We start from the raw sequence: 17,752 nt of genomic DNA, 5'->3' as shown, positions 1-17,752 counted from the left end.
CCTTCTGTGTGACAGTTGAAGTTTATTAACAACCGAACTCCAAAACCACTTTGATGCAAGACAGTCATTTACCTACTTCCATTCTTTCATACTGAATGATTCATCAGACCAGCAGTGAACATGTGAGAACAGCACACAAGGAAAACATACCAGGGAATTAAGTTTTCTCCCCTTCAAGAAAGTCATCTAGATATAATTTCATTCAAGGGCATCCAAATTTTCTGGAAGAATTCATATAAAATACCAAGTTTAAAGAGTACTGTACCACGCTGTAAAGTTGTTGATGTAGGAACTGTTGATTTTATTTTGAAGAACCACAGAGCAGAGCACTAGAGGTCTCCAAGCCCTGCTTCCAAGGAATCCTTTGACGTATCTAACAGCTTAAAATCAATAATAAAAACTGACTGGGGAGGAGGAAGGGAGTTGGTCACGCTAATGGTTTTTCTTGGGATGAACATTACCAATTACTATACTAGACAATATGGTTTTAGTAACTTGCAAAACTTTGTCTGAAGCAATTACACACCGAAATAGCTGAATTCATTTTAGCCATCCTTTTCAAAAGCCTGGACGTCTATAAATTGTTTTGGGGTTGTTTCCCCCCCCCCCCCCCCCCTTTAGGGAGCCAAATGATGTTATGCATTTCCAAAAATGCAGTGTACTGACAACTCTTTCTGAAATTTTTTTACCTACAAGCATTAGACATTGTCTTATCAACAGGATGAACGTTTTCCACCACAACTAACAGAACTTAGTTCATTATTTCACTCCACCTTACAGCGAATTCAACAGAAAGCAGTTAAAGCTTTACTTCAGGATTAACTTCAACACTTCGAACTTACTACAGCTATGCAGATTTCCAGTGTGCTACAATGACATACTTCAGCTAATCATCAACTGGTGTAAGAAAATGTATATTTTCAGTCAGACAAAAACCCCATCAAGACCCAAAATCTATGTAAGGATAATGCAAGAAATACAAATTGGATACACAAATTAGAACTGAAAGGTACAACAGCAAAGAGCAAGGATGCCTAAAATATCTGTACAATACTTGCATCCCTGCTTAATACAACTGAGCAATTCCCAGTCTGATACTGACTCTGACTAGCAAGTAAGTCCCTGTAGATTTGATACGAAGAAGTACCACACAAATATTCCTTTTAAGTCCAAAAGCAGTACAACCATATTCTCACAACATGACATCAGAGCTTTAAAAAAAAAAAAAATTAAAAAAAAAATTAAAAAATCAGCACTTCTGATGCAGTTTAATACAAGAGGGAAAGAATAGCTGTACTACTTCCAGGTTCAACCTGGGTGTGTTTTTATACTGGCCTCCTTAGTGCTTCTAATACTGTTGACATATCATAGGATCAAATTTTAACACTAACAAAACAGAGACTCAATATTCCTCTCCCAAGCACCGAAAAGTTTGCTCTCCTACCCGCTAACTCCTTTTCTGGGTATCAATTCCTGTGGTTTCATAAAAACACTATAAATTTAACAGCAATGCTTATTCACAATCGAAACCTCACTGTGTTGTTGCTACCAAAAAGAAAATCAGGTAGCAAATAAACCTTCCGGACATGTGAAGGTCTAAGAGACCAATGGAATTAAAAGTCTGGGATGAATCCAGGTAAACATCTACAAGTTGTCTGAAGTCTCTTTGGTCATGTGTTGCATACCAAAAAAAAGCTAAGAACAGGAAAAAAAAAATGTATAAGTCTAGGACAGAAAAGAGCTTCTTTCTTGCCTAATATAGATCAGAAGATAAAGAGTTTTGCAAGCAGAGATAAGAATTAAGCAGAAGGAGGAGACAGGTGAATCTGAAATCAAGTTCAGCATGGGTCACTCAGGCTGCATTCTACAACTTTTTTTATCCTAACCTTACCCTAATCTATTCCAGGCAAACCACCTCTAATCTCCCCATTTTAATATTTAGTTTCCTCAACTTCTATTATTCCTGTCACCCTTTAAGTCATGATTTGAGCTGCCAAGCTCCACGGAGAAGCGTTTTTTCCCACAGGAACTTCTGAACTCCTTGGAAGAGGTAAGAGCTCGCAGACTCACTGAAATGTGTCTCCACCTTTGGAAATGTACTGAAAAGGCAAACCAAATTTTCATTTAAGTGACACATATTAGTACATGTATTTAAACTAAGTTATATCATAATTCGCTTTTGCCAGTTAAGTGCCACCTCTTGAATTTTTGCTTCTTATTGCATTAATTTTCTCAATACCAGAGACTATACTCAGCTGTTTGAAGTGAAGCAACTTCTCACAATACCAGAACAATAGCAATTTGATCATAGCAGTTAGTGTTAATCCTCTATTCTCCTTATAAACCTTCCCAACTTTTAAAACCCCATTCAAACCAAACAATACTATAGGAATCACCTATTTTGAAAGGCAGTACAGTAAACTAACAGATCACTTGCAAAAACAAGCACTCAGGAGAGTCCATACTTTTAAGGCAAAAGCTACAAGCAGTTTTCCATCATATGATCATTTAAAAAAAAAACAAACCACAGCTAGTAACTATTTGAATTTAGGAAACTCAAAATAGAAATATTTCAAAAAAAATCAGCATAGTATTTCAGAACCTGTAGGAATTCACATTAGTAAGCCCTATAAAGGCTTTTGGGTTTTTTGGGGTTTTGCTTAAAGAGAGATACAGAAAAAAAAAGTATCAGCAAGTATATTATGGTCTATTCTAACAGCTGGAAGAAATAGAAGAGCATCAGCTACTGCGTCTTATTTCAATTCACTTCTTATTGTTGTGCAAGAATATGTTAGTAAGAGATGCCCGACACTGAAACTCCCAATTTGTTAAGCATGAACAATTAAAATTTGCCAGAAGAGGAACTATGCCAACATCCTTGTAGCAATACTTGGTTTCAACATTTAAGTCTTTTATTTCCAAAGTAGTTAAAGAAATAGATAAAAGGAATAACAAGATCCACTTTCAAGACAATCTATGCCAACACACAAATGCAGACATTCCCCCAGTTTAAACTTAGACTTCACAATTCGCACTAAGTCCAAAGAAAAGACTGCAAGAAGAATCTGTGCAGACAAACAGCAATGGGGAAGAAAACCCAGACACAAAAAAGGACAAACTCTCCTCTTCAATGTGTGCGACCTGCTTCTTTGTAAGTACAAACACAGTAATAACATCACTCCGATTCTTCTTTTTTATGCAATCCTTCAGTGAAGCCAACACTGAATTTATGGCTTCACAATCCCGTTCATGCTAATAAGTAACGGGTAACTCAGATCTTTTTGAAGAACTAAGTCAGAGAAGACAAAGTGCAAGCAGAAGTGCCCTTACCAAACTGTACTTGCTCACACCTTTCAACAGCAGAAGGCATACTAGAAATGAACACACACTAAACTAACATTTTTCGAAGTGTCATTTCAATGCCCATGACATGAGGCCTGCCTTTAAACCAGGACATGTGAATTACTAGTCATATTCCAGTCACTAGCAGAATAAATTCACTAATATTACTGATTTTTATGGATGTTAATTAATTTTGCTCCAGTGATCTGTTATAAGGTTAAACACGGTCAACAAATGTAGGTTCTAGGTCCACATTACCTGCGCGCCTTCTCCATGGTACAAGCAGTTCACCACATTGTCCAAGAGATTGATATCCAGTTTCTGGTTAAAATCCAGCAGCTGACGAGCTGCATGGTCTGCTAACATTGTCATAATTGCTGGCATAGATTACTGCAAAAAAAAAAAAAAAAAATTAAAAACAAATTATTAGTAAGAAGTTATTATTAGATGTAGCTGTAAAGCAAGTGCTTCAGCTTAAGTATCTCATTTGAATGAGATGAGCTATGTTACCAGTACTAGATAGCACTAATACAACACTCCTTCAGTTGCTTAGCAAGTAGCAGGACAAACTCTTCCTGACAAATTCACACATTGCTACCCAGCTAAATTCTCAGGGTCTTCAGCAGGTGTAACACACAACAGTCTGACTAGTCAACAGGCTGTATTATCAGCAAGCTAAAACTTATTTCAAAGCAAGTATCAACCCCTACCGCTCCCTAAACACATGTAAACCAGGAAGTTTGCTGGCAGAAATATCCAGTATCGTTACAACCAAAACCCATACTCGCAATCTCAGTTGGATTTTGAGTTTCTGAGGCCAACATGCACATCTAGAAGATCAGCTCTAAAAGCAAAAGCTGCTTTTAGAGCTGCAGAGGCATTGGCTGCAGATGTGAAATACGATCTACATACACAGTAAGAAGTTAGCCAGAGGGCATTTTTCAAATACTTGTAGGAAAAAAAAAAAAAAACTTACAAGTTAACTACATACAAGTAAAAAATTACCACTGAAACTAAGGAAGCTGACTGAAGGCATTTTGAGAGGATGAAGTAAGGGGACAGTTAAGTCAGCAAGTTACTCCGTGTACCGCACTAGATCACTTCAAACTGAAATGGAATTCTACTAGAGGTTTCAGGTCCCACAAAACCAGCAACACATGCATTAACTCTTTGTCCTAGATATAGCAGCCTCAATATTATGCAAAGGAAATCAGGTGGAGTGTGTGTGATCGTGGGTGTGCATGTGAGATGCTTACCAGATGCTTACCGGTACAAGATAAAGGCAATCGCAAAAAAAAAAAAAAAAAAAAAAGCAAGAAAATAAGCCAGAAGTCATAGAATTGTGGATCATAAATTGTACTCGAAGCTTTTTGCATCAACCCCCATGCTGGAAGCATTTGATCAAGTTTATTGCCCCCTTCTCAGAGTCACTGGCAACTGTAACACGTATTCCTACCCCCTCCTCCACAGCAACCCTCCTGCCATTCACCCTCCTTTTCAGCATCTTCTGTAAACAACCTTTCCTAGAAATTGCAGCTAAAACTGCTCACTTGAGAAACAGCCAGAAGTCTGGACAACTGCAGGATCACTCAAAAAGTTACACTAGAGCTGTCTGCGTACTCAGAAAGCTACAACCTCAAACTCTTCCAGAAACAGCCCCCCACATAGGCCCAGCCAACCCCTTCTTCTGAGTAAGCTAGAAGTCAGATCTGCTCTTATTACATAACTCCATGTGTAAATGAGAATGCATTGTATGTCTTACATATTTAAGTCATGCTCAAAAGGAAAGAGCAAGACAAACCTGTGCCTCAACTCCAGTAATTACTAATTAAGTGAAAGTCCTACAGTAGCATACAGACAAGAAAAATCTTTGGCTTAGACATGTGTATTTGCAATTTCATTTACTTCTATACAGAGAGATATTAACTTCAAAACCCAAACATTTTAATTGTATTTTGCAGTAAAACAACAAATTTCATTAGTATTACTACACTAACACAATTATTTTGAGGGCTCCATCTCAGCATCCAGGCAGCCTTTTTACAACACCTACCTGTAAAAACAGAAGGAAATAAAAATCAAGTAGAAAACAAAATATATTAAAACTAACACTCCACATCTGTCCTTTCCCCTCCTCAACTCTTGAAGTCTTCAAAATGGCAACATTAAGTATGGAAGTGAGAAACAGAACAGCAGGGAAGGCCTATTTCATTCTTTTATCTCAGAAGGACACTTGAAAACTTCATGGGAGGAGGAAGCAGCCCTACTAGAAGGAAACTTCACCAAATAATATGCTTTTCAGCTCGGAGCAGTTCATACTCCCACCAGACACGCGTGCTTTCAGGCACACCCCTTTCTGTTCACATCTGGCTTCCGTGGTTGAACCCTGAGCTGGGAAAGCGGTTTTCAAGCGACAGTAAGTGTTGTATATCAGTTGTTGCTTAGGTAGGGCCATTCATTTCAGATTTAAGCCTCTTTTGGTGGTTTTTACGCAGCCCTATGAGCACCAACGAGGAGCCACGTGACCAAGAGAAGTTATTAACCACATGGAAGCAGAAAGGAAATGTTTTGAGTAAGGCCCTTTGCCACTCCCAGCATTATCTTCAAAATGACCTACCTACTCACAAACTGAAATACAGAAATGGCGGCTTTGTGGTCAACACCAACTGCAATCAACTCCATTTCCTACTCCTAACACTGTACCCACATGAAGCTTATGATCTTTCATTTACTATACTCTGATATTCCCCCCCCATCATGCCTGAATCCCAGAGCAGCTTTAAATCTCATCTCTAAGAATCACCACTACTAACCAATTCTTCACCACCACCAATAAATCGGGAAACAGAAACAAAAGAAAAGTTTTAAAAAAACCAAAATATCTGAACTACAACACAGCAAGAACCTGACATCTACCGAAGGTCAAAAGAACTGCATTTACAGCACTGTTTACACAGTTATCCCAACTCTCGATGACCCCGGACCTTTAACACAAGTTAGCTTACTATGATATGCCTGATTCATTTGAGCGTGTAGCGCTCAGGAATAACGGCATACATTTCAATGGTAAGAAACGCTGAACATTCGCAAAGAGCGCCTTCAACACAGCTACTCAAAGCTCCTTGGGGGCAGCGATTAAAAGGGGGAAAAAAAAAAACCGACAAATCCCACACCTAGGAGTCACTGGCCCGTTCCTAAGCATGCAATTCCGCTACTGAACGCAAGCGAATTCCCGCCCCAGTACCCTCTTCCAACGACGAGTTGCATCACTTGTAAATTCCTCCCGCTGCACGGTACGAAAAGGGAGCGCACACCACGCACGCATTCACCTTACACTTCACACACAGGCAACGAAAACGACTCCTTCCCCTCCCCGCTTCACACACGCGTGGCCGCGTACGAGACGAAAGAAAACCGCTCCGCCAACAACCTCCTCCCTCCCCCTCGACACCTCGGCGCGTTCCTTTTCGGCAGGGAGCACCCCCGCCATCGCTCACACACACCCACCCACCCAGCGCCGAGGCCTTCCCTCTCGGTTCCCCGCCGCCAAGCTGGGGCCGGGTGGAGGGTGAGGTGGAGCCGGGGTCGGGTGACGGGACGGGACACCGGGAGAAGCGGAGGCCAGGGCGGCGGCCGGGCGGGCCGGGGCCCTGCGGAGCTCGGCGGGCCCGCGGCGGCGCAGCCCCTCCCTCCCTCCGCTCCCTCCCTCGGCTCCAGCCCTGCGCTCTATACAGGGGCCCCCCACGTGATGCAGGCGGACGTTTCGATACTGCTGCACAGACACACACAAAATATTTCTGGAAACTTCCACTCCTAATAATTTACAGATTATGTCCCGAGTTTTGCCCCTACCCGAGCCCAACCCCCCCCCCCTCCCCCAGCCCGTTCGGCTCCTTCCTAACGAGGGGACAAGGCCCCCGCCGGGCGGCCCGGCCCCGCTGCCGCCCTCCCCGCAGCCCCAGCATCCGTGGAAGCCTCCCGCTTTCCGCTCGGCCTGGCCTAGGGTGTTTCTACTCCCCAAACCCCATTTTAAACACACCCCCGGCCCTCAGGCTTTCTCCTCAGAGCCTTTCACAGCGAAGACTTGCCCCCCCCCGCCCCACGGCCAGGCACACGCGTGGCCGTACCCCTCCCACTCCCCCACCCTTTCTCCCCCCCCATCGCAACAACCACCCCCCCCTTCCCTTCCCTTCCCTGCAGCCTGAGCGCTGACTTACCTAGGTGTTTCTTGCAGCCTCTTCCTTCAAAAAGTAGGGGTGGGCGAGCCAAGTTTCTAACCACACGCCAAAAAGGAAAAAAAAAAAAAAAAAAAAAAAGGAAAATAAACACCACCAAAAATAACTCAGAGGAAAAAAAAAACGGGGGGTGGGGGGGCGAGCGCAGCCCCTTCGCGCCGGCTCTGTTACCAGCACCGCTCCTCTCCTCCCCACGCTGCCCCCCGGCCTGAACCGCACCAGGCGCCCAGCAGAAGCCCGCGGCCTCCCGGGGCGATCGGGCTCTCCCCCCCCCACCCCACCCCGGTTCCCGCCGCACGGCTCCGCGCCTTCCCGCAGCGAAGGCCGCCGGGCGCGCTTCCCTCCTCTCGCTGGGGAAAAGGAGGGCTCCGGCCTGCCGAGGCCTCCGGTAGCGGGGTGAGGGGGACACACGGAGGGGACTTCTACCTTCCTCGTGGCCCTGGCTGCCCCGGCTCCGGCTCGGCGGGGCCCTGGCTCTCCCTTCTCCCGCGTCGCTGGCTGCCCAGGCCCCGGCCCGTACGGCTGGGTTTTTCGCTACTCCTGGTCGCTGCCGCCCTCCCCTCGGCCTGGCCTGACGCTCAGTTCAGCCCCATTCCCACCCCCCCCCCGGGCCTCGCACTAAACTTCTCCCACCCCCCCCCCCCCTTCCTCCTCCTTCTCCTCCTCCTCCTCTCAGCCGCGCCGGCGGTTCCCCCTGCGGGCTCCCCCTACGAGGAGGTCACACGCACGGCGGCGGAGGCGGCGGCGGTAGCAGGGACTGAGCGCGGCGCCTCTCCCCCCCTCCTAATGCCACAGACTCGGAACCGGCTCAAACCGGTTCAGACTGGGAGATTCCATCTCGGTTTAGTTTTCAGCCCATGGCGCCGCGGAGCGTTTGGAAACCTCGGGCCTCCGCCCAGCCGCCGCTCCTATTGGTCCCGAGCCGTGCCGCCGCGCAAGCGGCCTCCGCGCTTATTGGGCGGAGAGCCTGTCGATCTGCTGAGCGCCTCGAAGGGGCGGAGGGAGGGAGCTAGTGGAGGGGGGGGGGTGATGGGGGGATCCGCCCCCCTCGCCACCAGCGTTTTGCGCGCAGCGCGGGGGACGGGCCTCTGCTGCCTGACAGGCCGAGCCCAGCTGTCACTCAAAAGACGGAGCCCGCCTTGAGTTCGCAAACCGCGGGTGTAGGTGCTGCCGCCCTCCCATTGGCCGGCGGGGCTTCGGCGTGGCGGCGCGCGCCTGAGCGCGGCTTTTAGCGCTGCTGAGCGCGGGGGAGGGGCAGGGCGGCTCGCGGGCAGGCGGCCGCGACCGTTGAGGGCCGTGGGCTCTTGCCCGAGGGGGAATGGCGGGAGGGGGCGGCTGGCCCTTCGGAGAAGGGATTTTCGTCCCTTCGGGTGCCGTTTTCTTATCCCCATGGGGGCTGTTCCCGTGGGAGCGCAGAGATAAGATTTTTTTTTTTCGGGGAAAAAGCCCTGTCTGATGGGGTGCCGTGGGGTTGGGTGGTGATGGTGGGCCTTACCTCCCCGTTCTCCGTCTCCGGAGTGAGGGTGGGTGCTCAGCGCAGGGATTGAGGCCTTGGTGTTGACGTGCGGAAAACGGACTCCACGATCTGTAAGATTGTAAAGTAGGTATGTTTATTCAGCGCTGGGCAGCACGGGGGGGTAGCCCCGCCAAAACCGTGCCCCCCTGATGCGGCAACTCACTTTGAGTTTATACATCCAGGTGTTACATATACATGAAGTTTCGTAATTCACCTATACATATGCATGATCTATCCTCGCTTCGTATTAAGATTAGTCCCAAGGGGTCATTTTCATAAACTCGCCCCACCTGCGCTTGCGCAGTGCCTCCTGGTGGTGGTCGTCGGGGGTCGTGGGGATGAAGATGAGCTGCTCCTCTTCGTCACCGCTAGTAACCCTTGTTTTCGCGCAGACTGGGTTATGCTTTGGTTCTTGTCCAACCCGCAGGGTCGGTTCTGGCTGGTTCATACAGAAGGCCCCTCTGCTCTTATCAAGAACTGTCCTTGGGAGGGAGACAAGACTTCTTGCTTTAGATAGTCTACACAATGGCTAGTTAGTAAAGCATAAAGCACCATCTGTCTTAGTATGCACAGCTGCAATTGATTAATGCTGTACCTACTTAGGAGTTTTCTTTTAACCCCTTTTCTCAGTGTCCCGCAGCTGGTGGGAGGCTAAATGCTATAAAAAAAGTGGGCTGTGTGGGCAGGATGGGCAACAGTGAGGGGTGGGTGCAGGCTTACCCCTTACCCAGGGGTTCCCTTCCCTCCACCAAGGCCTGTGCCGGTTGGAACGGTGTGTGTGTGTTCTCTTCTCTACAGTGCCTATATTCATGGGATATCCAGCTTGTTGCAGCAGCTCTGTTCCTCACTCACAGCTGCCGTGCAAGGTTGGTTCGCCCACAGATAAGAGAAGTGTCGAGCCGTATGAGGAATGCTTGTCTGCCAGATGTGAGCGGAGGTGATCTCAGGGCAGAGACTGGCTGCTCAGTGGTGTGGCGCAAACTCAACAGGCTATGGTTGCGTGTCTCTTTGCTACCTGAAGGAGCAGAATACGTTACCAACTTTCACAGGGAAGAACTCATGCAGCGAAGGTACCCAGTACCTATGTATGCATTTCTTCAAAACCCTATCTCCTTATTTGAGAAAACAATATCTATAGAAAACTCATTAAAATTATTAATCTCTATGAGGAGGGTAATACTATGAAGTGTTTAAATGTCCTTCTAGGAACAAGTTTTGCAGTTTTCATCACCTAGTCTGTAGCGAAACTTCCCTTTGAGGACAGCAAGATACTGTCAGTGAAACTTGTTATCGAAGTTTTCATTTGTAGAATGCCATGTCCTCTTGATGGTAGCCCAAGAAAACTTGGTCTGTAGTACTCTGAGATGGTGGTCACCTGTGCTATGGCCAGGTGTATGTGAGGGAAGCTTATGCTTAAACCCTTTTGCACAGGATAAAAGAAAAAAAACAGTGCTTGCTTGTGTGTGTTTAGCTTGAGGCTTTGAAAGAAGTCTGTCCTTTCAGAAATGCTGAGTTTTGCTCTTAGAAACCAAAGTCTTTTTACAGCTAAGCCTGCAGTTGCCTTTGAGAAACTGAGCAAAATGTTCACTTTTGCAGGATTTGAGGAGGTGTGGCGGTTTTTTGTTTTCTTCAAAATGAAAGAACAGTAAACATCTGGAAGTTCTAGTACTGGTCTTCTGGAAAAAAAAGTTTTGTCCTTAGCAGTCCCATGGACTACTCTAGAGTATTCAGTGGAATATATACAGGTTGGTTTTTTTTTATATCAGTATTGTTTGCCAAACTACTTTCTTACATTGTGAACTATAGCAACCTGTAAAATAAAATAGCCCTTGTAGAAGTTAATAGACTAGATTAACAAAAATTAAAAAAACAAGCCCTTTGATTCATGACTGTTGAGTTATTTAAAACAGAAGTTACAGAAATGAATTGGAAAATGGAGAGACTTAGTAAGATATGTGCTCCTATATCAACATGTATAATTTCTTTATCAATTATGGTTTTAAGTGGTCTGCCCTGGTAGTTGTCTGAGCTCCTGGCATATGAAATATAAGCTTCTCAACTATTGTTTGGTTTTTTTTTTGTCTAGAGGCTCGGAGAAGCTTTTCGTTGAACCTGCCAGGGGATAAGTTCTCCATGGCTTTATTAAAAATCTGTAGCAGAACTGAATGGAGTGAGTGTAGAAAGAAATACTTTGCCGAGATGTGGCAGGTAATAATGGATAGGGTGAGATACCTGTGAGACTGCGCTTGGAAAGGGGGAAAAATAATCTGGCTAATGCTTTGGGATCATGCTATGAGCTCTGAATGCCAATGTAGTGTTCCATAACAGTAGAATAATTAGTTGTTCCAGCTGCCTAACTCTTTCTTATTTTCTTTTTTTCTACTTTTTTTGTTATCCTATAAGAGTTTTTCTTTGTTGGCATAAGCATTTTAGTGCTTGTTTTCTTAAGCTGAGGGATAATTACAGTGCAAATTTAATAAAGCTTTTTCTCTAGTTTTCATTGGAGAGCATTGGTAACCTTATGGGAACAACTTATGGTATATAATGTTTTGAGTTCTAGCTGGCAATAGCTTAAAAGCCTACCTTTGAATAAAGCTTCATGCTTCTTTAAAAATCAATTAGCTTCTACAAAAGTGTTTAAGGTGTTGGTAGATTTAAGTGGGAGCTAACCTATCCAACCAAGAGTCCACCAGCAGGTTTATATATATTCATGCTGGGAGCTTACTCCGTTATGTTACAGGAGCTAAACTGCTAGCTCTATAGTACTGTGTGGAATTATGACATTGCAAAGTGTATGCAGTAGTTCAGAATTGAGCTGAGGAATGATACCCTCCCAGGAGGTTGGTTGTTCCCCAGTGCATTTGGTTTTTTTTTTAGCTGAGGCTGCTTTTAAGATCACAGTCAAAAAAAAAAAAAAAAAAAGGAGGACACTTTACATAATTAATACTAGATATTGAGTAATGATGTGATGTGTTTCCTGCTTGAACAGGCATTTCCTCACTGGTGGGGAATCGCCAAAAGGAAAGTCTGTCAAAACTAAATCAATAAATCAAAGTTTAGCCTAGCAACACCGGGCTCCTTTTATATAGGAAAACTAGCTTCAGTATAGTCGCTTTCCCTAATACTAACACTGTAGGACATGGAGCATGATCATGCAGAAAATCTCAACTGGTATAAATAAAGATCATTCCTAAATTACCCTTGATGTGAAGTTTGTATCCTAGCAGAAAGGAACTCTACAGTCAGGGACCGTGCTGTTGCTATGAAGTCCCAAAAAGGAAACTTTAGTTGTATATTTTGGAAGTCTTTCTGTTAGCTTTCTGCCTTTGCAGATAGTGTGCGTTTGGCCATGAAATTACTGGATGGTGCTCAAAAACTGTGTTTTTTCTATCTGATTTTTTTAATCCATTCCTTCTGTTAAGTGTAAGAATTTAAGGTAGTAGTAATCCCCAAAAAGTCTCTAGCAGTATATAGATCACAACATACTTCAATAGATAAACTGTAATTACACATACTTGTGCTATTCTGATAACTGTGGTTCTCAACTGCCTTACAAGTTCTAAAGGTGTTGTGGGGATTCCAGTTCCTCAGTCTTCATTTTGTGGGTTTGCGTTATGTGGTTTCTTCACATACAATTCTGGGATGGCTAGGGAAATAACACTTGTATCCAAATATGCATTTATGTTTTGGGCAGAAGCTGAGGAGGTGCAAGACCATGGGATGCCAAAGTGTGTCCTGTGTGATGTATTTCTAGAGAAAGAGCTGTGCCACCAGGATAGTCACAGGTCAGCTGGCAGGAGGAGGTGTGGTTGAAAGTTGTGTATCATTTGAGGTCACCCTAGTTCAAGAGGGTGTTTGTAGAAGCTTTGTGACCCGCATTTGTATGATGTCTCTGTTGTCAGTAGGTTCACAAATGGTGAATTATTCTGCTTTTTATAAATGGAAACTGCAACTTTGAGACTTTTCTTGCAAGCAACAGTTGTCTTAGAGCAATCCCAGCAGAGGGACGCTTGTTTGTTGTTGGTTTTTTTCTGTACTTAATTCATAAGTCACATCCCTTGGGAAAATTTTTCCGGCATTTAAACATTTGAAGAGCTGGAATGTGAACACTCACTTTTTTTATCATGCATAAAAGTAACTGCATCCTGTAATATCTCTGTCATGATGGTAACAAAGAGCTTTGTTTATCTTGCTCTGGTGGGTTGGCTTGCGTAAGAATTAACAAATGTGTAGTTTTTGCAGTGTGACTTAAAATCAAAGATAGCAGTGTAGTTGATGGGGTTGAATTTGAAAGTGATTCAAATAGAATGGATAGACGTAGCTAGCAGCTGACGGGTTAAAAGCAGGGCTGTAACTCTAGCACTTAGAGTAAACAGTGTCTTTATATGTGTTTTGATGTTCTAGCTAGTCCTGGTGTTCAAAACAAACTGATGTAAGAGACCAAAAAGGCAGATTCTTTAACTCCTTTGACTTGTGCTGAAGGTTCACTTCTGTCTATTTTATTGGGTTTTTTGGTTGGGTTTTTTTTGAGCAGGAGGAAAAGAGTTTAAATCCTTGAAATTGATTTATTAAACAATGTTAACTATTTCTGTTTAGGACAGAAGAGTAGATGCAGCTTTACACACTCTTGTCAGTGTTGTTAATGCCCCAGAGTGAAATGTGTTTTTAATAAATTGCAATAGCAACAAACACAACAGGGCTTAGCTTTGCAAGTTTGTTAGCGAAATCCCGTGCTTGAGTAGGGAGATAGTAGTTCCTAGCTCTTCTGTAGTAGGAAGCAACATCACTGGCTCTGCTTATCTCAGATAACATTCTAATTTTTTTTTAGAAGTGGCCCTCCTATCTTTATGCAAGCTGTGGCTGAACATGCTGTGGTGTGAGAAAATAGAATATTTCTCATCTTTCTTTTGTAAGGAACTAGGTAAAGGCTGTTTCAGAAACTGAGGGCAATAATGTAAAAAGCAGCTGGTTTAGCAGAGTGAGTATATCTGGATCTCAACGTTTCTGCCACACATACTATCAGTAGTTGTAAGCTTATGCTTGCTGTTTTGTTACCACTGTTCCCTGTCTGTTAGCTCCTTTATTAGATGTTCAGCCTGGTATTTAGGCCTTGCTGAAATCAATAGGAAAATTTGCTTGGGTTTCAGGTCAGCAGTGTGCCCTGGTTGTGCTAAAAGCTAACTGCATACTAGGCTGTATCAACAGAGGCATAACCAGTGGATCAAGTGAAATGATAATTCCTCTCTACTTGGCGCTCACTAGCTGCATCTGGAACACTATGCCTGGTTTTTAGTCCATCAGTGTAAGAAGGAGATTGAAAACTCGGTGTGAGTTCAGCAGAGGCCAGCTACCAAGATGGAGAAGGGACTGAGGGAGCTGGGCTTCTTCAGCCTGGAAAAGACATTGGTGAGGAGAGACCTACTAGCAGCCCCCAGTACCTAAGTTGAGCTTACAAGAAAAAGAGAGCATGGTAGGACAGCAAGAGACAACAGGCCTAAATTTAAGTACCATCTCCTACTGGACATTAGGAGACAGTTTTTCACTGTGAAGATAATTAAGCACAAAAAAAAAGCCACGAGCAACTTGGTCTGAATTCAGTGTTGATCCTACCTTGAGTAGGAGATTGGACAAGAGGTGTTCTAAGGTCCTTTTGAACCTGAAAAAAACTTGGAAGTTATATATTACTGTATATAATCCTTCAGCGATCATTTTGTATGTGTAAGTGTTGCTTACTTCTGGTCTCTTTGAACACAGTTTAGCTCCCAATGTGATTAAATTATTTTCTTCAGTTGAGATACATCACAGCTTAAGTGTGTGGAAATAATGCCATGTAATATCCCAAAACCACATCTTAAGAGACTTCAAGGAGTTATTTTCTACCTTTTCTGAGGAAGTCTTAGCTTTCCATGAAAACCATGAACCCAAGGAGAGAGTGGAAAGTAAATGGACAGAATTTTGTAGTCTGTTCTTCACAAGGGGCATGGAATTTGTGGTAGCTAATATCCTGATGCTTGTCTAATCCCTGCACGTACTGTTCAACGGTGATGGGATGGGCCACTGTAGTCTGAGATTGTCACAAAATAAAGATTATGTGGATGGGCAAGTAGTGCTTATTAGCTTTCACTCTGAAGCTAGAGAGCTATGTAGAGCTCTTCCTTTTATCTTTTATGCAAATAAATTTTTTGCTATTTAAATTTTGTTGGGTTTTTGAACACCTTTCCTGTAAATTTTCCTTAGCAGTTTAGCAGAAGATCTTTAGCTACGGTTAATTCGGTCTCCTGAGGCTTTTCAGAAGCAGAAGTATTTTCTGGGATGTATTAGCACTAGATGGTGTGCACCTCTGAAAGCAGGAGGAGTCATATAAATAAGAGAAAACCATCAAGTTAATGTCATAATTTATTTACTGGGTGAAATAGGATTAGTAAACAGAAAGACCAGGGAAGGGAGAAAAATACAGCTCAAGGAAATAAGGCAAAGGAAAGGAGAAGGGTAGGTGTTGAGTGAGGCTGAAGTGAAAGGAAGGAGGCATTTGGAGGAAATTGCGGGCTGTAAATTTCCAGGGATGTCTGGGAACAGACAACTAAAACAATCTGTGGATGTCATGGCTGTCATTGTAAACAGCTTCAACCTCTACCTCATTCTTCAGTAAAGGTTCTTTCCCCAAACCATTCATTTCTGGGGGATGTGTAGTAACTGCAGAGTTTTTGCTTTACTGTGTAGTGCCCATTGCAAAAGCTTTCTCCTGAAAGGAGGGAAAGATGCCTTGTAGTTCCCACTTTCTCAATCAGCTGTCCAGCTTAGTTCTAGGATTATTGACGTGATAGGACCAGGAAGTACGTTTGGCTAATGAAATGGATGTAGAGAACTTGTTCTGTCCTTACACTCTTCATGTCATTCTAGAAATGGCAGAACTAATCCTGCTTAAGCACCCTTCTTCTCACTGAGCATCTGCTGTTGTTCTTAATTGTTTTATGTTTTGGGTTTTTTTTTTTTTCTTTTGGGAGAGCTTGTAATGTACATATTTTGGTCTTTTGTTAGACAGAAAACGTAAAGTCAAACAGAAGTCTTTTTTTTTTTTTTTTTTTTGAAGTTTGGCCAAATTAATTTATTTTATGGAAGAAAGCAACTCGTCTGTTTTGATGTGTGTCGCAGATCAATGATTTCAGGGAGGCTGTAATAAGAATATTAATGGCATTTGCAGATGATCTTAAGTTAGGTGTTACAAACACAGAGTAGGAAGAAATAATATGACATAATCTAAAAATCTTGGAAACAGGAAATTGAGTGTAACTGAGTGGAGAGGAAAAATATAAACTCGTATATCCCTGGGGAAAAAAAAAAAAAAGAGAAGTTCAGTACAAGGGGAAAACTTGGAAAACAGTAATAGCTGAGGGAGAAGGTGGAGAGTAAATCAGATATGCTTGTGCTCAGTGACAGGGCAAAGGAAAGGACAATGTAATTAGGGAGTATCTGTGGGCATCACTTTTTAGACAGCAGCAGTGTAGTAGCTGCCTTAAAGTAATTTTGAGACTACTCATAGAGTATTGTAGCTAAGCCAGGGTATATCATTATCAGTGTGTTGGAAACAGACGGGCACAATTTGGAGATGATCATTAATTAACAGTTGGAGAGTAGAGGTATGAAGTCTGTAAAACATGGCTGAGGAAAAACCAGGTGGGGACTTGCTCATCAATAAACTTCCTAAAGCTATGAACTTGTAAGTGCTATTGGTGAAGACTTTAAGATAATTAAAGTAACTGTAAAGAAAGATTAGTCATTAAACTTAAAACTGTAAAATAACTTCTCACAGTATGTACGAATCCATGAAAAATAGATTCTAAGAAGGAACCAAAGAAAACATGGGGAAAACCCACTGCATATTACAAAGGAGAAATTCTTCATCTGCAGTCTTCGTAAGACGTAATCTTTGTGGTGTTTCACTGATATTGGAATTCTTTCACTAGCCAAATCTTGCTTGCCATATTTATGTGAATAGTGCTGATGCCCAAATGTGGTCAGAAGGCAAAGGGAAAGATAAGATAGTTTCCTTCATTCAAGTCCTTCAAATGAGTGACTTCGTAAAATTTTTACTGAAAACATTTTAAATACAACTCAGTGTGTAAATACATAAGTGAACACAGTGAGATATATATAATGCAAAAGGGATGTTTATATATAGTAATACTCACTAACTTAAGAAAAATAAATATCTAAGTTCTCCAAGAGCTACTAAACTGTAATAAACGTTACCCAAATTTTAACAGGTTAAACTCTGTGAATGGTTTTAGTTTCTGCAGCTGTGAACCCTATTAGAAAACTTGTGTTAAGTCTGAGGTATATGTCCCAGAACAGAGCTGTTCTGCTAACACAGTGACTAATATAAGCCATTATTAAAATCTTGCAAGGAGGTGAACCCAAAGTTGTCACCCTTCTGTTAAACCAGATCTGGTAAGCTTTGAAACATTCACTAGTTCTGAAAGTGGGAGATTTTTTGCTTATCTGCTTTTGATATTATTTCTTAGCCTTGTGTTTTGGTCTAACCTTTTGCAACTTGTAAAGCATCTTAAGGATTATAAAAGATAGTTAGTAGGGTTTGTGCTCTAACATAGGAATGAATCTGTCAAGAAGGTCTGGGAATCTGGGATGAAGTAGTCCATGG

The 17,752-nt window shown here is 43.1% G+C and overlaps 1 protein-coding gene across 5 annotated transcripts in view; it reads right to left on the bottom strand.

The window, feature by feature from the left end:
• The window catches only part of XPO1 (exportin 1), a 39,655-nt gene extending 31,204 nt beyond the window's left edge, over positions 1–8,451 (bottom strand). Inside the window, exons 1-4 of one of the 5 annotated variants that reach the window (XM_086743998.1) lie at positions 8,306–8,451; positions 7,560–7,615; positions 5,340–5,395; positions 3,601–3,732 (exon numbers count right to left, since the gene is read on the bottom strand). In XM_086743998.1, the coding sequence (XP_086600124.1) occupies positions 3,601–3,726 (126 nt within the window). In that variant the 5' untranslated portion in view covers positions 3,727–3,732; positions 5,340–5,395; positions 7,560–7,615; positions 8,306–8,451. Of the gene's footprint in view, positions 1–3,600; positions 3,733–5,339; positions 5,396–6,853; positions 6,872–7,559; positions 7,616–8,003; positions 8,146–8,305 lie in introns of those variants that run through there. The other 4 variants (XM_086743997.1, XM_086743995.1, XM_086743994.1 and 1 more) reach the window with 4 other exon arrangements.
• Between the last annotated feature and the right edge of the window lie 9,301 nt (positions 8,452–17,752).

Source organism: Chlamydotis macqueenii, chromosome 3 (assembly GCF_036417535.1).
Source record: "Chlamydotis macqueenii isolate bChlMac1 chromosome 3, bChlMac1.mat, whole genome shotgun sequence".
In the NCBI taxonomy this organism is placed as follows: domain Eukaryota; kingdom Metazoa; phylum Chordata; class Aves; order Otidiformes; family Otididae; genus Chlamydotis; species Chlamydotis macqueenii.
Note: the sequence above shows the minus strand (reverse complement) of the source record. Positions and strands in the feature narration are given on the sequence as shown.